The sequence below is a fragment of the Salvelinus sp. IW2-2015 genome, linkage group LG36, assembly GCF_002910315.2.
Source record: "Salvelinus sp. IW2-2015 linkage group LG36, ASM291031v2, whole genome shotgun sequence".
Lineage (NCBI taxonomy): Eukaryota > Metazoa > Chordata > Actinopteri > Salmoniformes > Salmonidae > Salvelinus > Salvelinus sp. IW2-2015.
The window spans coordinates 10,281,961-10,305,197 of record NC_036875.1 but is presented as its reverse complement, the minus strand read 5'-3'; the positions used below and the strand labels follow the sequence as shown (position 1 = coordinate 10,305,197).

General features: G+C 43.2%; 1 protein-coding gene across 2 annotated transcripts in view; it reads left to right on the top strand.

Annotated features, from left to right (window-relative positions):
* LOC111959897 (voltage-gated inwardly rectifying potassium channel KCNH7) overlaps positions 1–15,528 on the top strand; it is a 48,046-nt gene extending 32,518 nt beyond the window's left edge. Inside the window, exons 8-16 of one of the 2 annotated variants that reach the window (XM_023981737.2) lie at positions 983–1,382; positions 1,518–1,717; positions 2,759–3,011; positions 7,646–7,851; positions 9,793–9,889; positions 10,040–10,264; positions 11,688–11,844; positions 13,465–13,648; positions 13,851–15,528. In XM_023981737.2, coding sequence (XP_023837505.1) covers positions 983–1,382; positions 1,518–1,717; positions 2,759–3,011; positions 7,646–7,851; positions 9,793–9,889; positions 10,040–10,264; positions 11,688–11,844; positions 13,465–13,648; positions 13,851–14,108 — 1,980 coding nt within the window. In that variant the 3' untranslated portion in view covers positions 14,109–15,528. Of the gene's footprint in view, positions 1–982; positions 1,383–1,517; positions 1,718–2,758; positions 3,012–7,645; positions 7,852–9,792; positions 10,265–11,687; positions 11,845–13,464; positions 13,649–13,850 lie in introns of both variants that reach the window. The other variant, XM_023981735.2, reaches the window with a different exon arrangement.
* Positions 15,529–23,237: the final 7,709 nt, after the last annotated feature.

Here is a 23,237-nt window from a genome sequence, read left to right as displayed (position 1 = left end):
TTTTTCAAGCTGTTTTAAAGGCACAGTCAATTTAGTGAATGTAAACTTGACCCACTGGAATGTGATACAGTGAATTATAAGTGAAATAATCTGTCTGTAAACAATTGTTGGAAAAATTACTTGTGTCATGCACAAAGTAGATGTCCTAACTGACTTGCCAAAACTAAGTTTGTTAACAAGAAATGTGTGGAGTGGTTGAAAAACGAGTTTTAATTACTCTAACCTAAGTATGTAAACTTCCGACTTCAACTGTATGTGTTATTTAATAGTTTATGTTTTCACTATTATTCTACAATGTAGAAAATAGCAAAAATAAAGAAAAACCCTTGAATGAGTAGGTGTGTCCACCCTTTGGACTGGTACTGTGCATAAGAATCACTGTCAGTTTTATCCGTTAAAGAGCCTCTGAAAATAACCAAACGCAGCTACTAGCCTCACTTTCCAGGGCCATATTATAATTGTCAGGTAAATAAATGATCTCCTTGGAGGTGTCAATTGTATAAATGTTGCTAGAGTCATTGTTGATGAGACAGAGCGAGCAGCAACCTCCCTGGGACTCGTTCATTGTGTTACTTTCCTCCTGCCCAGACATCAATAAAGCAGATTTTATCTGCGTGCTCTTTGTTTCACAGTTCCGTGTTAGTTTGACATTGACCAGAGCCATTACATAGAAAGTCGCCAAGATTAAGAATCTTTGAATTGTACTGTTGAGTGGAGTCTAGAGAAAACTCATTACTAATGTTGATGAAGTGACGTTGACTCTTTTTTGGTAAAACATCTGTTKGTAATGGCTGAGCTCTGAAATATATTTCCAATGCATCTTTGTGATGTCAAATACAGTAAATCAGTACCAACTTTGCATAAAATGTATTATTCACATTTGGTAAAAGGTGAATGCAAGGAACATGTTTCACAAGGTCTGATTATGTCTCTCTTATTACCGGAGACCTTGCTAATTATGTACCATGTCTTGTCTCTTTAGACCACCACTCTGATTGGCCTATTGAAGACAGCCCGACTTCTGCGATTGGTGCGTGTTGCCCGGAAACTGGACCGTTACTCTGAGTACGGAGCGGCTGTACTCATACTACTTATGTGCATCTTTGCACTCATCGCTCACTGGCTAGCTTGCATATGGTACGCCATTGGCAATGTGGAGAAGCCTTACCTGGAGCACAACATTGGTTGGCTCGACAATCTTGGGGTATCCATTGGCAAGAGGTATAACTTCAGTGACCCTAACTCTGGGCCCTCCATCAAAGACAAATACGTCACAGCACTTTACTTCACGTTCAGCAGTCTAACCAGCGTGGGCTTTGGGAATGTCTCCCCAAATACCAACTCAGAAAAGATCTTCTCCATCTGTGTCATGCTGATCGGCTGTGAGTCTGATACTTCCTATTTCCTTTTACTTAGCTGCTCGGAATGTTAGAATGAACTAACATTCACAAGATTCATTGTGCTAATAGATGGCACAAAGGACTGGTGACTGTTACTTTTGTCTGTGTGTTGTGCAGCCCTCATGTATGCCAGCATCTTCGGTAACGTGTCAGCTATCATCCAGCGGCTGTACTCGGGCACGGCCAGGTACCACACCCAGATGCTCCGGGTTCGAGAGTTCATCCGCTTCCACCAGATCCCCAACCCGCTAAAGCAGAGACTGGAGGAGTATTTCCAACACTCCTGGACCTACACCAACGGCATCGACATGAACACGGTAAACAACAGAACCTCAAATCAGCATACCAACATAGTTCAATCCTCTTTCTTGCCAATGTGATCCTCATGCAAAATGTTTAAAAAAAATGTTTTTTTCATTTCTGCTTTTCAAATGGAATAACATCTACGCTGGTAAGAGCAGGAGGTACATATGTGAAAGTATGAATTGTAACCWTTTCCATGTTAAGCTTAATTGCTTTACATTTTTGTTTGGCTTTTAAAATCATAATATTTTGCTCGCAAAATATATCATACTAGCCCATGTGTAGACAGTAGACAACCAGCAACACCATAATCCATCATCATCACTTTTCTATTCAGTTTTTGAGTGAGGTGTTTGAGTTTCCATACCATCTCCTGTGTGCCAACAGCTCAACGCTGAGCTTCCACATGCATGCCAGATTACAATTACCCGAGTGCTTTGAGCTGAGGCCAAGGGCATATGTCACAGATTGGCTTTATTTGTGTCCCCATTAGCTTTTACAGAAGCAACAGCTACTCATCCTGGGGTCCACAAAAAACACAAAACATGACAAGTAACAAAACACTGATAGACAAGGACAGTCACACAAATACAACGATATACAGACAAAACCATTTTTTTTTAAATACTAAAAAGTGTGCATGTGGATGCATGAGCTTGCTTGAAGGATACAGTAGTGCTTTTTCCTTTTCAAGTACAGTATACTGTAGAAGAACTTCTGACAACTCTTTCATTGTGAAAAAGGTCCTAACGGTCTCTGTTTTATAGTTATGTGCATTTGCATCACTGAAAGACTGTTGTGGGGCAACAGGGGAATAGTTTAGCCCAGAATCATTTGCATGTATTGTAGAGGTAAGTATATTCTGTTATTGTTTTTGTCACAACCGGTAGCCTATTTTAAATTCCAGGAGATAAAAACATATTGAAATACTAATAATTTGAGAAGGGTGATAATAACAATGACAACATACATGTGAAACACTGTTTCCTTACTCCTGAGGTGAATCCCTGGTGGTTGCATTCTATAATTGTTAAATTTTTCTACAAATACTGTAGGTGTTAAAAGGCTTCCCTGAGTGTCTGCAGGCAGATATCTGCCTCCACCTCAACCAGGCTCTGTTGGAGAGCTGCAAGGCCTTCCACGGAGCCACCAAGGGCTGCCTGAGAGCCCTGGCCATGCGCTTCCAGACCACCCACGCCCCCCCAGGGGACACCCTGGTCCACAGCGGAGACGTCCTAACTGCACTTTACTTCCTGTCTCGGGGCTCCATAGAGATCCTGAAAGATGACATTGTGGTAGCCATTCTGGGTAAATGCATGTAAACTATAGAAACTGGTGTTTTTTTCCTGGTCATGTGGTCAGGAAAAATTAAATGATATGCTATTATTAGGCAGGGCTTCAGACTGCGACCATTTAGTCGCATTTTGCGACCCTTTGACTTGGCTGTGAGAGTACAATTCTTAATTGGTTGCATTGGTGCGAGCTGCAAATTCTATCTGCTCACTCCAAATATTCTGTTTTTTGGATTTTTAACCGTTGAAGTGAGGAGGGCCTCAGCTTTCTGTATCACAACCGGCCGTGATTGGGAGTCCCATAGGTCGGTGCACAATTGGTCCAGCGTCGTCCGGGTTTGGYYGGTGTAGGCCGTCATTGTAAATAAGAATTTGTTCTTAACTGACTTGCCTAGTTAAATAAAGGTTAAATAAAAAGTTTACATTTTAAACAAAGCAGCTTCATTTAAGGACCAACAAATTGAAAGCTGTGCCATTTAGATTGCAAAATAGATTTGATGTACTTGATTCTATGGCACGTTGTTTATGAACTGTTATGCAAGACGACGCGATATATATATATATACACTACCGTTCAAAAGTTTGGGGATTTGGGCAACAAAATACATGGAAGATTGGAAGTGATGCAGACAATTACATTGATGGAAGCTACAATCTATCTGCAATATTAAAGCTGATCTACCGCCTAAAATCTTAATTTAAATAAATAATAAATCATTGGGTAGTAGCCTATTCGACTACCCATTGAAGTTAACTTTTTTTATTTTGTTTTTTTTACCCCTTTTTCTCCTCCTCTTCTTCGTGGTATCTAATTGGTAGTTACAGTCTTGTCCCATCGTTGCAACTCCTTTACGGACTCGGGAGAGGCGAAGGTTGAGAGCCTTGCATCCTCCGAAACCCAGCCCAGCCAAGCCGCACTGCTTCTTGACAATGTCCACTTAGCCCGGAATCCAGCCACACCAACGTGTTGGAGGAAACACCGTACACCTGGCGACCGTGTCAATGTGCATTGTCAGCGCGCATTGTCAGCGCGCCTGGTCCGCCACAGGAGCCGCTAGTGTGCGATGGGACAAGAACGGCTCTGCCGGCCAAACCCTCCCCTAACCCGGACGGCGCTGGGCCAATTGTGCGCTGCCCCATGAGTCTCCCGGTCGCGGCCGGCTGCGACAGACCACTGCGCCACCCATTCAATTTACTGTTAGATTAATCAATTACACGGCTAACGAGGAGCATATTMTATTTAGCGATCTAGTTAATGAGTTGGGTTTCCACTTCCTCAGATGGTGAATTTTCCCCAAATAATTAGCCTACGTGATGTGAGTACACAAAAAAAGATATAAGCAAATTMATCTATTGAACAAAGGAGTCAAATTCTGGAGACCTATTTTGATATGGCAACAGTGGCCTAATTGTCACCCCCCAAATTCATGAAAATCACTGGTTTCTCATCAAAATAATGTAGTCATAGTGGAGGAAGGACGCGAACACACATCGCTGGCATGACAGGTAAACACCCTACACATCACGCCAATARGGTCAACTCACTTGGTGGGAATTGTACGGTGGCATATATAGCAAGAATCACTACACTGCCCCCTCCAAACAGGAAGGCAAGTTCTCCTGCTTTGAATACTCAACCCCCTCACACGTCCGGGCTGTGCCTTCCTATGACTCATGCCCACCATTTCACTTCTTACACCAATGCAGCAAAAGGTGGGTTCGGAAAAGCAAACCCAGATCACTGGTATGAAAGACAAACACCCTACGCATCGCACCGATAGGGTTAACCCACGAAGTGGGAATCGTAACGTGGCTCATATAGCGAGGGATCAATACAATATCTTGAATTATGCATTCCTGCTGCTTGGACATGTTAGATCACAGGTGTCAAATGCATTTTATGGAGGGCCGAGTGTCTCCTGGTTTTTGTTATTTGCTTTCAATATGTGTCCAATTAAGACYCAGACAACCAGGTGAGGGGAGTTCCTAACTAATCAGTGAACTTGAATTGATCCATCAAGCACAAGGGGGGAGTGAAAACCCACAGCACATGGCCCTCCATGGACTGAGTTTGACACCTGTATGTTAGATGAAACAACTTATTTCTTGAATCAAACTATTTAAGTGTCACTGTGAATGATTTTATCATGGTCTGGTGCCACCAGGGAAAAGGTTAGTTAGGAGCCCTGTTAGGGCCACGGGGGTTTCTGACCATGTGATCTGAGCAGGAAACACTCCAGGCTCTATACATGCTGATTGGAAGACAGCTAATRCTGATTGGTAGCTTTTTAAGCATGTTTTGTGGCATGTTTGCTGGATGGGTTGATTTGAATTATAGATTTGAATTATTCCGTCCTAGCCAGTGTAGGGTTTCGTGCTCATATGATATTTGGCAATGTGTAGAGCTAGATGTCAACTCAGGCAGAGATACACAGTGTCACCTCCCAGAGGAAAGATGGCTGGCTATTTAAACACYGATCCACTGCTGCAGACCTGCAGTGGGAGTTCTCTTGTCCAAATCTGACAACTGACTGCAACAATRTGTTCTGTCTAATCTACCCGGACTCGTAAGCGTGAACACCTGAACATATTTTATACCAGCTGCCTTATCTTATTCTCTTATTATTCTTAAACAATAATAGTGACTAGAGAAGTAAACCTCCATTTCTAAGGTCTTGTTTTTTTATTTTATTTGATTGAACCTTTTATTTTAACAGGGAAGACATATTGAGACCTCGGTCTCTTTTACACACGTGCTCTGTATATGTAGGTACAGTGTTATTGCATTAGAATTGTTCATCTGACAGAATGGAGGCTCTGACATTTATATTAAGTGGCTCCGCGTGAGACTGTTTGGCAACTTCAAAGAGCAAAGTGAAACAGCTGTCATTGCATAGCACCACTGCTCTTTTAATAGCTGCAAAGGGGAAGGGGCACAACAGAGGCATAGCAGAGGCATAAGAAACAATAGAAGGAGGAGATGTTATCTTCTGTTATCTGATTGTCGAACAGTTCTTAGCAGTATTGTCTTATAGGTATAGTGTTTCACCTATATGCATTTGGCAGCAGCACACCGCCACTGCTAAATCGTGGCCGCAACTTAAAAGGAAAAATAAAATATTACAAATTTGTGATGGTAAAACGTTTGTGTTAACCTAACCGACTATAACCAGATATGAAGTATTTGCAAAATCATTTTAAATAAGACCRTCTTTGAGAACCGACAATCACCAAAATCAAAACTAAACAGTCAGAGAGAATCTAAATTTACAAAAAATTGTCATGGCATGGGGCCCCCAATGATTTTGTTATAATGTTTGAGTCACTCAGATAGCATAAGAACACGGCATAAGCCATGGCAAAATGTGTACAATTGGAAATTAGCTTCCATTGCTAAAAAAAAATCTTAGGGGGAAGCCCTGAGGTAATATTGGTTAGTAGTTATTAAAATGGCCTACACATGAGAGTAGTGAGGAATTGTTTTCCATACAGTAATATCACACTTGAAACCCACTGACTACCAGGTTTTGCAGGCTAAGCCTAGATTAAATTGAGCATCTTTCATCACATGAAAGACCTGACATAATAAGGTCAGAACCAGGCCAAAGCTGCTRTGTAATACAAAACCAATCATATGAATTACACTGGAAGATGCATATCTCAAAGATCCACATATTTGGAAACAATTCATTGATATACCACAGAAACCTTCCAAAAGCCAATTAAATGAATTCTGCCACTAGAGCCTATCTGCCCAGGGAACACTTTTAAGAAAGTAAAACGGCAATGAGCCATAGGGAAATCATTTTGTATGTATAATGTATGCTTTTGAGAACCAAAACCCTCCAAAATGACGATTGTTTGTATGCTAATATTCCATTGAAGACTATTGTTCTATTGTAACCCTGGTACAAAGCCCTGGTGTGAGAGCTATGTGTAGGCTTCCATGTTGGAGGTGTCTGGTCCCTGCTGAGTTGGAACACTAAGGCTAGAGACCACTCCTCATAAGTCACTTAAAGCCACACAGCAGTCCAACCTATTGCATCTCATTCACACAATGCTGCACAGGGGTTGACATTTATTAAGAATTGACACCACTGAAAGGTCTCTTAAGATGCCCTTTAAGGCCAGGCACCACACCCTAATAGGCCTAAATATTTTTGGTTTAATTCTGTTAAGACACTCCAGGACCGGACTTACACATGTAACTACATATAGTCCAGTTTTTAACATTCTCTATGAAATGGGCTTTGAAATGATACGTGATTCAATGTAAGKAGCTTTGAAATTATGGATGTATGTCCATTTAAAAGTGTTTACATTATGACATTTGGTGAAGGTAGTATGATACACTAACACAAATATACAACAGATGGTTGGACAGACAGAATAGGCACTCTACTTTTCGTATCCTCAAAAGGCAAACTCAGACAGGACGTCCTTCTCTTACACCAGTCCAATCCATTAGTCTACACACAGACAGACACAGAGCAATTCTCCTAATCTTCTGAGATTATATGACCATCCTTTAGTCGCTGAGACTCCAACCAGCTCTCCTGATGTCTGGTGTATTCTCCTGATAATTCTTTCTAAGAAGAACCTAACCTCATCTACAATCTCTCTCTCTCTCTCTCTCTCTCTACTCACCAGGAAAGAATGACATCTTTGGAGAAATGATCCATCTGTACGCCAAACCTGGAAAGTCCAATGCGGACGTCAGAGCCCTGAGTTACTGTGACCTGCATACCATACAGAGAGATGATCTCTTAGAGGTGCTTGACATGTACCCTGAGTTTGCCGATTTCTTCCTGACAAATCTGGAGCTGACGTTCAATCTCCGAGATGAGAATGGCAAGGTATAGCGACGCTGAACAAAAACATAAACGCAACATGCAACAATTTCAAAGATTTTACWGAGTAACCGTTCATATAAGGAAATCAGTCAATTTAAATGAATTATTTAGGCCCTAATCTATGGATTTCAAATGACTGAGAACACAGATATGCATCTKTTGGTCACAGATACCTTTAAAAAAGGTAGGAGCGTGGATCAGAAAACCAGTCAGTACCTGGTGTGCCCACCATTTGCCTCATGCAGCGTGACATCTCCTTCACATAGAGTTGATCAGGCTGTTGATTGTGGCCTGTGGAATGTTGTCCCACTCCTCTTCAATGGCTGTGCGAAGTTGCTGGATATTGGAGGGAACTGGAACACGTTGTCGATCCAGAGCATCCCAAACATGCTCAATGGGTGACATGTCTGGTGTGTATGCAGGCCATGGAAGAACTGGGACATTTTCAGCTTCAAGGAACTGTGTACAGGCCGTGCATTATCATGCTGAAACATGAGGTGATGGTGGTGGATGAATGGCACTACAAGGGGCCTCAGGATCTCATCACGGTATCTCTGTGCATTCAAATTGCCATCGATAAAATGCAATTGTGTTAGTTGTCCGTAGTTTATGCCTGCCCATACCATAATCCCACCGCCCACATGGGGCACCCTGTTCCCAACGTTGACATCAGTAAACTGCTCGCCCACACGACACCATACACGTTGTCTGCCACCTGCCCGGTACAGTTGAAACCGGGATTCATTCATGAAGAGCACACTTCTCCAGCGTGCCAGTGGCCATCGAAAGTGAACATTTTCCCATTGACGCCAAACTGCAGTCAGGTCAAGACCCTGGTGAGGACAACGAGCCCTCAGATGAGCTTCCCTGAGACGGTTTCTGACAGTGTKTGCAGAAATTCTTCGGTTGTGCAAAAACCCACAGTTTCATCAGCTGTCCGGGTGGCTCTGCAGGTGAAGAAGCCGGATGTGGAGGTCCTAGGCTGGCGTGGTTACACTTGGTCTGCAGTTGTGAGGCATGCTGGACGTACTGCCAAATTCTCTAAAACCATGTTGAGGCAGCTTATGGTAGAGAAATAAACATACAATTATCTGGCACCAGCTGTGGTGGAMATTCCTGCAGTCAGCATGCCAATTGCACGCTCCTTCAAAACTTGAGACATCTRTTGCATTGTGTTGTGTGAGAAAACTGCACATTTTAGAGTGGCCTTTTATTGTCCCCAGCACAAGGGACACCTGTGTAATGATCATACTGTTTAATCWGCTTCCTGATATGCCACATCTGTTAGGTGGATTATCTTGGCAAAGGAGAAATGCTCGCTAACAGGGATGTAAACAAATTTGTGCACACATTTTGAGAGAAATACGCTTTTTGTGCGTAAAGAAAATCGTTTATTTCAGCTCATGAAACATGGGACCAACACTTTACATGTTGCGCTTATGTTTTTGTATGTCAGACAGTGCACATGGTCATAACACTAGCCTGTTGGGTCCTCTGTCGAAACTGTATGGTCAATAAACATACAGTATTCTGTAGCATATTCTGACAATGAAATAGGCCTGACTATAACMAAAAAATATAAGATTTACCATATGAGATTGTGTAAAACGAAACGTTATATAATCTATACAAATATTTTAAAAGCTCACTCCCTGTATTCTTAAGTATTTCTTAACTATATGTTCGGAAAGGTCATTGCATGAAGATGACAGTTATGCGTTATGACGTTATGTTAATGTATATGTTGAGGGTATGTGACTACATTGACATAACTTTGTATTCATTTACTATGCTCACGGCCATCGCTATTAAATAGAGATGTTACATTGTGGCTTTAATTAGATGTTGCTGTAGCAAATTATGTCATATTTTTTGTATGATATTACATTAGCGAGGTGGGCCTAGTTTCAGTGATTGTATGTTCAGATGTTTCCATCGTTGCAGGCCGCGTATTCTCACGCTAGTGACTCAGATCCAGAGGAAGACGTTAAGAGCACAAAGATCACAAGAAGGATCTCCTTCACACCACATCCAACTAAAGGCGAGTTCTGTATCCATACTTTGCACGAGCACTTCCTCTTGTCATTTTTCACTGAGCAGCTCTCTCAGTCCCAGAGGAGTTCAGTGCTTTCTCTCTGTAATACTAGAGCACGGTGTGTTCCACTGCCTCGTCTTGATTACAATTCCACAGGGGGAAGCAACAAGGAAACAGAAAATGACTCCGGGAGGGAGAGGGAGTCCTACTTGTGCCTAAAGAGAACTTCAGTTGACCTGAAACACTCAGGGAAGGAGGAGCAGATGTCCATGGGGTCGGCCATCCAGGGGTGTCCCTCGGTGGAAGACCTTGCACTGGGGCTCGACTCCAATCCCCCTGGAGACATCATGGAGAGAACTCCCTCTTATGACGATAACATTGGTGAGCAGCAATACAATCGTATCTCTTTCTGTGCGCACACATTAACACCCAAGTCTATTGTTGGAGCACGGGAACTAAATGTCCCCACATTAATCGTCAGATTTTTCTACTCATACTACTTTCTAGAATGATCTGCAGTTCATTAGCGGATTTCAAATGAGCTGTACGGTACGGCCTGTACGGTCCCTGGGCCACGTGCTGTTAAGGTCATTGATTGGGCCCCTGAGTTCTAAGAGGGATGACTTCATATCAGTTGGGAGATGGCCACCGCTGTAAAACATCCCTTTTAAGAGGATCATAGAACATCATCCACTTATCCCCCCCCATCAGTGTCTTGTCACAGGCATACTGTTAAGATAGGGCTCTGATTTGGTCATTGCCTCAGGTACATGGTGACGAAAAGTACCACGTACTGTACAGCCAAAAACACCCCACCATGTCAGTGGGCGGGACCAAGACGAAGTATCCAGAAACAGTGAGACAGTAAATGCACCTGTGTAGGAGGCTAAGAGCGAAGACACAAAGACAATATAGGCCTATCAATCAAATCCCACCCCACTGTAAATCCCTGAGTAGAGCCATGTACATGGAGCTGAAATGTGTACCAAAACGAGTCTCAGTGGAGCAGTTTCTTTCACCAGCTTAAGTCACAGGCATCCTTTTTTAGAGACTTTAGGAAAAGCTCCTGCACTGCTTTCGCACAGATGCTCGCCCTCCAAATGTGCACGGTACGTCCTAGTTAGTTCTCATCCCGGAAGGTTAATACCTTATAAGAAATAGGCCTACAGCATTACCTGAGGTGACTGTAGATGACTGTCTGTAGGAGAACAGCAATTGATTTCCATGCTCTGATGGAGAAAATCAATGTTACCCACACGTCTTTACAACACACAGAACAGTGTGTCACTGACTAAGTCATACGTAGAATTCGCGATGATGACTATTCCAATTGGCTCACATTGTTCTATGAATGGCCTAATGCCTAATGTTTACAATAGAGACCACAGAAAGAGGAGTGTGTATTTCAGTCTGGGCATCCCAAAGGCTCCTGCTACAACAGATAAACGTGATTAAAGTTCATTATCAGCCTGTCAGTTGTTTCAAATCATAARAAAAGGCTGCTCTTACCCACACCAGAATTAATCAGTGTATACAGCACGTATTAGCAGTGTGTTTAGCAGAGATAACACCAGAGTTAGCCCGAATGTCCCACCACGACATAGAAAACCATTGTCTCCTGAAACACTAGCTAGGCTAATAAATTACAAACACAAGGAACAACACACAGAAGCTTTTTCACCCAAAGATGAATAGAATAATGTTGTTCTATTTTCAATGGTTGGATGGTTTAGTGATTACCAGGCACCTGTGCTCTGACCCACATGTGAGCTTATAAAGGATGTGTATTTCCCTCCCTTGCCAGATCTGTGCAATGACAAATGGGTCTGCGAGAAGCCCCGAGACTACCTGGATGAGTCAGCACAATTGCAGGACCTGAGGGGCGAGGACGGCGATGCCAGTGAAATCACATACGGAGAGGTGGAGCAACGCTTAGATCAGCTCGAAGAGCACTTGAACAGGTAGACCTACTGTACTGCACTCCTTTGGCCATCTACAATGTAATGTCAAACATTCATGAACATCTAACTTCACTCCAGCTATAAAGACCAATAAAAATATGTGAGAGCCAGAAGGGAGGCAAAAAATGACAACACACACTCTAGCAAATACAAATTCAATTTGATAACATCCAGTGATGGAATTTAAAGGAAAATAACACTCAAAAACTATCTTTTACTATTTGTAAAATGCATTATACTGTGACACTTTCTGTATTTTGAAAGTTCTATATCTTGAAAACTTGATTGTTGACATGCAAAACATATTGAGGCTGTATCAACAGTGGACTAATGAAACAAATACCAAAATATAGTTTGAGTATCATTTTCCTATAAGTATTTTGGGCACTAGTAGATCGCATTTTCTACTTGCCTGGTCTGAAAAGTAGCCTGGTCTGAAATCTGCTATGTGATAATGGAAAAGACAACATTTCATCTGGATCTCGGGCTAGTTTGGCACATTTTCTACTAGCCTGGTCTGAAAAGTACTAGCCTGGTCTGAAAAGTACTAGCCTCGGGCTAGCGAGCTAGCTTAATTTCCCTCCAAGTCAACATTACATGTAAATGGACTACTTGTTCCATATGCATTAGTACAGTACATTTGAACCCCCTTTATTTCCTGAGGCAGACAAACAGGTTGAGTGGAGAGATAACACACCTGCAGCCAGCAGGCTGCCAAGAGTAGACAGTCAAACAGCAGGTGGTACAGTATTTTTAGCAGGAATTATCACAGAATAGGAGACAACGCATTGGAGGGCTCCTGCATCCGGGTGGAAAATTTTTCTGTCTCCAAAAAGACTCACATTATCCAGTGCACTCATTCTGACCCTGGGTTTTACCCAACCATTAGCAGCTACCGTTTGTGTGGTTTTAGCAACATGTCTCCACCATTCAGGCTCTATTTCAGCGGTAGCCTAAGGACCATTGTTCAAAGGGGGGAGCAGCGCTAAAATAATTGCTAATTGCTGKTCTCCTCAACACAGCCCTCTATATTACACTAAACGAAACAAGGTTGTCTGTTATTTGAATGGCAGAGAATCCGTCTTCCCGTATGTGTCAAGAGTGACGGCCTGCTGAACAAATGATGAAGGCATTTTACTAAGCATGTGCATAATGGTACTATTTCTGATTGACGGATGGCTGCTAAGGGCAATTAAAGTGATTAATCAGCATTACCACAGATAATGCTCTATATATAGCAGCAGGAGGATATGCATCCATTATGACTACCGGTAATGTTTGAATGTGAGTTAGCCAGACATTGTTACCCCACCCTTACTGAATATTCATTATGACTCCTAGAGAGTGAATCAGTAGGACTATTAGACATAGAGAGCCGATAGAACATGTTCCCAAGCCTTTTGATTTAATTGACAACCATGATGATCCTGTAATGTCAACATAGATCACAAGCGCCCCCTAGTGCTAGAATTTGACACATACCACAACTGTACAATAAAAACAAAACAACAATAGCCTAGAGACAGTATGGTTATTGATTGGTGTTGAACTTGTCTTCCATTATCCTCCAGTCCCTATAACCAAGAGTAGCCGTTCATTTTCTGCATTCTGTGTTTGCAGGCTGGAGTCCCAGATGACATCAGATATTCAGACCATCCTGCAGCTCCTGCAGAGGCAGTCCACACTGGGACCTCCTGCCTACAGCACTGTGACTGCTAGTCCAGACTATCAAAGGCCAGCTGTTAGGGTCCAGCCAATTGCTGCTTTGACCAGCAGCCATTGCTTCAGCCATTCGTCATCACAAGTACGTACTGAACTGTTGATTTCCACAGAACAAACAGACAATGGAAATCAAGGACTAAGACTTTTTAAACACGGAATGGATATCATTTTTGAAAAGTGATGACCAGCTCCAAGGGTTCTGAGGCACTTTCTAATGGTCAAAGCACACACTTACGTTGAAATGTGTGTGTGTGTGTTTGCTGTTATTTCTTTTACATTATCAGAGTCCTGAACTCAACTTGGAGAGGAGTCATCAGGAATCCAAAGACTCGCTGTCAGGCTTGGCTTACATGGATGATTCACCCATAGAGGACAGCCTTACAGTACTGCTTGTACAAAGACACACACAGAACAAACCTGCAGGGCATCAGCATTCCAAATCTCTCTTTCTTCCTATTGAGGACTCCTCTCCACTATCAGACTCATCTCCCAACACAGGACTCCATAGGCCAGTCTCAGACCCAGGACCTCCAAGGCCATAGAGCAAGATCTCTTATTTTAATTTTGCCTGTCTTCTCTGAAGTGTGACTCAGGGTTTCATTCTCTCTTAATTGCATTGCAATATGTGAAGTATCTTGTAGTTTTCCTCCTGAAATGATTTGCATGACAGATTGTTTTCGTTGCATGGTAGCTTTGATTCAGACCTCTGACAGGCAAGTGTGATTTTGKTAGGTTTACAAGGCAGAACACTTATTTTCACCGTAGTATGTTTCTTTTTTTTGCACTGCTTATTTGAACCACAAGTAGCTGTATGATAAAGGCATTGTCCATATACTTCAGACTTTGTTTTAGATTGCAGTTTATTTTACTAAATGATTATGCATACAYAGTATTACATGTTATGTAGCACATGGAGCGATATAATGTTAGCTTATCAATAGGCACTGGAAATATAGATGATATTGTGCCTATAACTAAATCCAAAAATCAAATCAGTAGCTTTATGTAGCCTCACTCTGYTCATTCTCAACATAAAATCAATCACATTGTTTTCCAATGTATTCTGCTCTCATAGTAAATGCACATGAATAAAATCTTATAGGAAAGACATGTACAAATATGTAAATGTATTTTTATTTATTAAGGAATACATTAAAGGATGGGGTGCAATTGAAATGTTCGTGGTAGCATATGTTTGTCCTGAAGCTATGGGAGCAATAAAATGAAACTAAAGCATTTACTTTTGAAGAACTTCCAATTGGTTGACCTTTTTTCTAAAGATTTGGTCCACCATATCTTTTCGTGGGGGAAATGTATTTTGCACTAAAAGCTGCTTGAATATTCAGCAATGCAATTATTTTGTCTCATGCATGCATTTAGCATCCATTATCAGTGGTGTACTGTAGTATTTACAGCATGGGATAGCAAATGCCCTTGCTCTCTCTTCAATATAAATGAATGAAGACAAGACAGTATACTTGCATGTCCAAAGCACTAAAACGTTCAAGCGGTGGAAGGATTTAGGTTCCATGATTACTGTATTATAATTATAGAATGAGTGTGTCACATTAGTCCATTTCCAAACAAGAACACATATAACAGAGTAGCAGACAGTAAACATATAATCACAATATTCCAACTAATGAATGTGTATTTTTACATTTCCTGAAATGAGTAGCCTAGGTATTGCATGGAAAGTAAATACGTGGTAAAGTCCTTAGTAAGCTTTTGCATAAATTTTGCCTGATTCTCACAAACTAGGGGGAATAGAGAAACAATTAGTTGGTCTATTTTTTTTATTATGTTTTTGATGCATTTTCAACGTGTCATGCTTTTTACACTCCACTACAATTAATTGGAATGTTTCTGTTCTGAAGTGACTACAGACACAATGTATAGAGTACAATTGATTTAGCTAATTACCTTGCCTATTTCAAGAAATAAAAAGTATATTTAATACAATGTCAAGTGTACCAAGTCTTTTATATTATCATTTTTTTCATGGATGGTCGTCATCAATGCACATCAACCATCCTGTGTAAAGCATTAACTCTTCATATCGATGGCGCTAATGCACAGGAATTCAGAACATAATGCAATGTTTTTCAAGGAACTCACAGGTAGGCCCTATTTGGCAAAACAACAACCAAAAGGCATGCAACATAAAAGCCATGGAACTGTTTATTGGCCAGGACAGATGTTTTAACACAGTCAATGGACTGGAGACTGAAGTCACTCAGTGCACTTCAGAGGTTTAAAATCAAAAGGACCAAGATATCAAAAGTTTAGGATATTTTCAGAACAGACAGGTAAAAACAAACCCGAAAGATAAAGGTTTAAAATGCTAAAAACGTGTCTACCAAAGATGGACAGCATTCATACCTTCCTCTTCAAACACATTATTCCCCGGTCTGAACTTGCAAGCTCCAGGAGTTCAAACAATCAAGAACAGGTGTATGGCCAATCAACTAAAAATACCTGCAAAATTCTTCTTCGTGTGAATTTCCGTCAGACTAGACGTTTTTTGGCGAATTGCTGCCTTTCTCAATTCGGAATGTACATTCCACATTGTGACAAAACAAAAAAGAAAAATAACGGGAAGAAGAAATAAAATTGCACCACTGCAACTATAAAACCAAAACTGCTAAACACCTCCCTTATCCCACTACTTTGCCCTAACCGTTCCTTCCCCTGGCCACCAGCCTGGGGGGACGGGACTCCTTCCTTCAACATCTCCTGTAACTCTTCTGCCTTAAAATCTTTCACTCCCAATAACTTTTCTGCTGCTGCTACTACTACTTTTAGCTTCTGCGACTTCCTTTCCACACTTTGCAGTACAGTTAATTACCATAGCAATGAATACCAAGAAACCAACCTTGATAAAACACAAACTGTTCGGGTCATTCAGTCCTGGCCTACTACTTAGTGGTATCCTCTCATGATCCCTCACCCTTTGCCCATCATCCTCTACTTTCCTCACTGCCTCAGCATATGACACTTTCTGCCATGCTCGAACCCTGGCAGCCTCAACCTGTCTCACTCACACAGGACATTTCTGATCCCCAGCAACATGGGCTCCTCCCACAATTGAAACACTACTTTTTCCTCCAAAACTACACACTCCTTTGTCGATGCCCTCCTGCACACTTCTCACACCTCAGCATCTTCATCCTACACACTGCTGCTCCATGACCATAGCCGTGGCACCTGAAACATCGTAGTGGATTTGGAACAAACGCTCTCAATGGATAACTCCATATATCATAGCGTGACTTTATCAGGCACTCAATATCAAAACTCTAAAGGATAGACGTGGTCTCCTCAGTTTTGCGCTCTCCACCAGGTCTGCGTCTCACCAAACTGCATGCATCACAGACTCCATGGATCCTCAACTTCAGTTGATCCATCTTCACACTCAAAGCCACCCCGGAAATCATTCCTTTCAGTGGTACTCTGCTCCTGAGAGCAAAGCAATATACAGCTCTTGTCCTGGGGGCGCGAGGCAGAGCGCCCGCTCCTTCTGGGTGGAAGACATACAGAATATCCACTTCTGGATACTTTGTGTGTTAACAACAGCCAACTGCTTTTCCAGTCCGCCAGATGCCACAAATGGGTCGGCCAAAAGACATGATTCCACTTTCTCCACAAAATGCACTCCCACTGGGCCAGAGTCATCTCAGGCATTTTCTTGATCATTGGGGTGAGGCTCAGAAGCCTTCTCCACACCTGTCAACGCAGGTTCTTCCTCTTCACTTTTGTCAGATTCGATCTCTGAACTCCCACTATCCGCCTCCATCTCATGGTTTGCAAGGTTCTCAAGCGATAAAGTCGATTCGTAAGCAATCCAAATTTGCTTGTATTCCGGGGAAGTAGGTTTATACTTAACACTATTGTTTCGCCTCCGCGTCATAGCACTTCCTCAGACAGTCCCACTGCACAATTAACACAAGAAAACAATTAAAGGTACGCTTTGTAGTGTTAAGCGCAATATCGATTCCATGCCTGCACTTCAACGCGCTTTATCTCGTGCCCCATACTCTATGAGCTTGACTGACTAGAGTGGAAATGGCAAATAAAAGCTGTTTTTACTTAATGGGATCTTTTAATGTTGGCTGTACTGTACTATACTGACTGAATATCTATTAGAGGTCAGAACATAGAGATATCTGGGTGTCCTCTTGGACAATAAGCTTCAGTGGAGTAAATGTACAAACCGGATCTACAAAAAGGGTCAGCAGAGACTGTACTTTCTCAAAAAGCTGGGATCTTTTAATGTTGACTGTACTATACTGACTCTGTTTTAGAAATCTTTCAATGAGAGAATTTTTACTTTTTGTATTGTTTGTTGGTTTGGCAATGCCACTGTCAGCCAGAGAAATATGCTAAGAAGGATTATCACCACAGCAAGCAAGCTACTTGGAGTCAAACAGACAGGCCTGGATGAGATCTTTAAGGTCAGGGCCCTCATCAGGCTCACAAAATCCTTTTAGACCTAAGCCACCCCCTGTACCTGGACTTTGAACTACTCCCCTTTGGGTGCAGGTATAGGGCACCCCTCAGCAGGAAAAACAGAACTAGACAATAACGTGCCAGGTGTGATATCCCTCCTTAACAGCTCAGGTTAATGTTTCTATCCACCCAGTAAGGCCAGCAGGCTGGTCTTCTTTCATCGGTGTATACTGTATCTATCTACTGTAACTGTTATTCATTTTGTATTGTCAATTTGTTGTCTACTGTATTTAAACACCACTTTAAACGTGTACATGATACTGCAGCAACATTTCCCAACGGGGGCAGTAAAGTCAGTAAAGTAAAGTGGAAATGACAATTGAGAGCTGTTTTTACTGAATGGATGTGATGAATAGATAAGTGTGCTCAGATAAATAGAATACACAAAATTACAGTTATAACAGTTTGTTGATTAAAAATAGTGTCCAATAAGGACGTTATCCTCACAGAAACATAGGTAAAGTAATGGCCAAAGCTTAAAGGAAAAATTCAACCAAAATCTATACACTGTTTGATTCAGTCCCAAAAGTGTCACTTGCCACATCGATTAAGTGTCACTTGTCGATGACGTTGATTAAGGCAGACCCACTCACCACTCTGATTCAGAGGGGTTGGGGTAAATGCAGAAGACACATTTCGATTGAATGCAGCTCATTTTGCTTATTGGGACTATTCTGTTACACCTGCTCCCGCTCTCCCTCTCTGGTGCTCGAGGGCGCCAGGTTTCCTTTTATTACGCACACTTGTCACCATCATTACGCGCATCAGTGCTCATTGGACTCACCTGGACTCCTTCACGTTTTTGATTGCCTTCCCTATATCTGTCTGTTTCCTCTGTTTCATCACTGTGTCAGCATTATTGTTGTTTCCGTTTCCCCTGTCCAGACGCTGTCCGTATTCTGTTCCTGTCCATGGTTATTAAATGTTCAGTCCCTGTACCAGCTTCTCGTCTCCAGCGGCAATCCTTACAGAATGCTGACACCACTATATGAAGCATCAGGGAGGTTTTTGTTTTGTTGGTGACGTCGGGTCCGGGTGCCGCCGCCGATGGAACTGGGGGTGACTCAGCGGGCTCGTCAGGCTTTCAAGCCTTAGCTGGCTCAAGAGTTTTCCTTTCCTCGGTTGGGTCGGCAGGCTCCTATACCACGTCATGCCTCAGCTAGCTCGTACGCCTCCTACGCCTCAGCAGGCTCATCGGGCTCCCATGCCTCAGCTAGCTCGTACGGTTCCTACGCCTCAGCAGGCTCATCGGGCTCCCATCCTACTTCGTGCCTCAGCCGGCCCATCGGGCTCCCACACCTCAGCTGGCTCGTCGGGCTCCCCCGCCTCAGCGTCAGGCTTTCACGCCGCAACCGGATTGTCAGGCTTTCACGCCTCAGCCGGATTGTCAGGCTTTCACGCTTCAGCCGGCTCGCCAGGCTCCCACACCTCTGCCAGCTCGTCGGGCTTCTATGCCCCAGCCGGCTTGTCCAGCGCCCATGTCTTGGCCGGCCCTTCAGGCTCGCCCAAGTGGGTTGCCGGGTGGCGCCCCTAGAGGGGGGGTATTTATTTTGTCTCGCCTAGGGAAAGAGAATGGCCAGGACTGGGCCTGCTTGGAGGACAGTAAACGTTTATAGAAATGCTTATTTTTTCCCCTTARCCGCATCCATCATGGTTTTACAGATGGGAATTGGCAGATTCGATTATGCTGAGCCCCGGGGCACCGGACTATGGCCCGTCACGTGAACTAGGTTTTCCCTTCCCTCAACCATGGACTAATCAGAGATGGGACCAAGTCCTAACTTCAGTGTCTCAAGTCAAGTCCCCAAGTTTTTGAATCATCATTACTCATACAAATGMCATCCAAATGATGATTTACAGCTAGTGTTGATAATCAGCTACCGTTCGACTGACATTGTGAAATATCCCGTTAGAATCAAGTGTTTTCTCCGCGCCCACTACATGCACGTTGYGAGGTCTGTGGTGAACTGAGAATAAACACTCACATAAACTCTTGCTCAGAGYGCATATTTTCAAGTGACAAGCATTGAGTGAGAGTGCTCTATTTTTCCCCTTGCGTTTCCGCACCTGCCGGCACTGTGGCGCTAAGAACATAATTTAATGATMATTTCCCATATGCGATTCTCCACTTTGAGCAACGGAATTGTTTACGGTGTAATAACAGAATTTAMCAGGAGAGGAAGGTGGTGCTGCTCTTTTGGGAGGGGGAAATCCAAGTCTCTCTAGTCTCTTGAGTGTTACAGCTCAAGTAAAATTTCAGTCCTGAGTCATAAGTCGAGGTCGACTTAAGTATTTTTATTTTTGCCATGTTAAGTCTCAAGTTGCAAAATTAGCGACTCGGGACCAAGTCACGTGACTCGAKTCCACATCTCTGGGATTAATTTWAAAAATACCAAAATAATGTTTTTGAGTGGAGCTTGGAGGGTACTATGGTGTTGAATGCTGAGCTATAGTCAATAAACAGAATTCTTACATAGGTATTCCTCTTGTCCAGATGGGAGAGGGCAGTGTGCAAAGTGATGGCGATTGCATCATCTGTGGATTTATTGGGGCAGTAAGCTAATTGAAATGGGTCTCGGGTGGCAGGTAAGGTAGAGGTGATTATGATCCTTGACTAGATTCTCAAAGCACTTTACGATGACAGAGGTGAGTGCTACGGGGCGATAGTCATTAAGTTCAGTTACCTTYGCCTTCTTGGGTACAGGAACAATGGTGGCCATCTTGAAACWTGTGGGGACAGCAGACTGGGATATGGAGAGACTGAATATGCCTGTAACCACACCAGCCACCTGGTCTGCGCATGCTCTGAGGATGTGGCTGGGGATGCCATCTGGACCGGCAGCCTTGTGAGGGTTAACACGTTTAAAAGTTTTACTCATGTTAGTCATGGAGAAGGAGAGCCCACAGTCCTTGGTAGCGGGCCGCGTCGGTTGCCCTGTGTTATCCTCAAAGCTTGCAAAGAATGTATTTAGCCAGTCCAGAAGCAAGACGTCAGTCTCGGCGACGTGACTGGTTTTCCTTTTGTAGTCTGTGATTGTCTGAGGCCCTGCCACATACGTCTTGTGTCTAAGCCGTTGATTTGCGACTCACTTTATCTCTATACTGACGTTTAGCTTGTTTGATTGCCTTGCGGAGTGAATAACTACACTGTTTATATTCTGCCATATTACCAGTCACCTTGCCATTGTTAAATGTGGTGGTTCATGCTTTCAGTTGAATGCTACCATCTATCCACGGTACAGTGAATGCTACCATCTATCCACGGTTTCTGGTTAGGGTAGGTTTTAATAGTCACAGTGGGTACTACATCTCCTATACACTTCCTTATGAACTCAGTCACCGTATCCGTGTATGCATCTAGATTAATTTTGCACGCTACCCGGAACATATCCCAGTCCACGTGATCAAAACAATTGTGAAGCGTGGATTCTGATCGGTCAGACCAGCGTTGAAAAGTACAAAGCACAGGCACTTCCTATTTGAGTTTCTGCCTATAGGATGGGAGGAGCAAGATGGAGTCGTGGTCAGGTTTGCCGAAAGGAGGGCGGGRGAGGGCCTTGTAAGCATCCCGGAAGTTTGAATAACAATGGTCGAGAGTCTTAGTAGCGCGAGTAGAACAGTCAATATCTTGATAGAATTTTGGCAGCCTAGTCCTCAGATTTGCGTTGTTAAAATACCCAGCTATAATAAATGCAGCCTCAGGATATGTGGTTACCGRTTTGCATAAAGTCCAGGGAAGTTCTTTGAGGGCCGTCGAGGTTTCGGCTTGAGGTGGGATGTAAACGGCCGTGGCGAGACRACGGAGGAGAATTCTCTTGGGAGATAATATGGTCGGCATTTAATTGTGAGGTATTCTAGGTCGGGTGAACAAAATGACTTGAGTTCCTGTTTGTTCCTAGAATTATACCATCTTGAAACACCTCCCCCCCTTGCCCTTCTGCTTCCCAGAGAGATATTTATTCCTGTCTGCGCGATGTACTGAGAATCCTGCTGGCTTTACTGACTCCGACAGAGTATCCCGAGAGAGCCATGTTTCCGTGAAACAAAGTATGTTACAGGCCTCGATGTCTCCCTGGAAAGAAATCTTTGCTCTAAGGTCATCAGCTTTCTTATCCAAAGAATGAACATTAGCGAGTAATATACTCGGAAGCGGTGGGTGGTGTGCGCGCCTCCTAATTCGAACGAGTGCCTCTCCTCCACCGATGATGTTTGGGGTCGGCCTCCTGAATAATTTCAATTGCTCTGGGGAGAGTGAACAAAGGATCTGCTCCAAGGAAGTCGTATTCCTGGTCATAATGCTGGTAGTCCTGGTGAGTTACCGCCGCTCTAATATCCAATAGTTCTTCCCAGCTGTATGTAATGACACAAAACATTTCCTGAGCTAATAATGTAAAAAATAGTACATAGAAAACGAAATACTGCAAAGTTTTCTAAGAGCTAGTCGCGATGCTACCATCTCCGTCAGCACCATCGACACATCCTGCACCAGGATTTACACCATACCCTGTTCCAGGTGAACCCTACTTACCTGCGGGACAAAGCATSCCTTATCCAGTTCCAGCAACACCAGGCTTCCATCCAGGTTTGAACGTGCCTAATCCCAGTCCAGATGCACATTATCCTGCCCCGGGACAGATGGCACCCTACCCGGAGCCTGCTCCGCCACCTGGCATGGATAAGCTGATTGCCTCATCATATATAAGTATCAAGTGCTCATGGCCCACCTGAAACTACAGAGTGCAGTCCAGCTCACTAAGGCATACATGCACAACACGAGACCTTACACTGCTGCCTTACAAGCCCTGCAGGACAAGTACGGCCGGTACTGTCTATCCACTCTGGTAGGCATGCTCAGGACCCTTGAGGGGCAGAACGGCTATGAGCTCAGATTGGATCCAACATCGACCGGCTCTTGAGCAAGATGCYACAGAGCTACCGGGATGAATTAATTGAGTACTGCTTCGATCGCGGCATCCTCAGGACTGGCACGGACCAGAMGTACACCCTGCACAACTTGGCAGCCTGGTTGCAGAAGAAATCCCAGGCTAAGCGCATATTAAGCAGAGCCGCAGCMCTCTGTCAATGTGATATGCCTAAGCCATTCAAGAAAGACCACCATGCCTTCACGAGACAGAAGGAGAAATCTGCTTAAATCTTTTTCA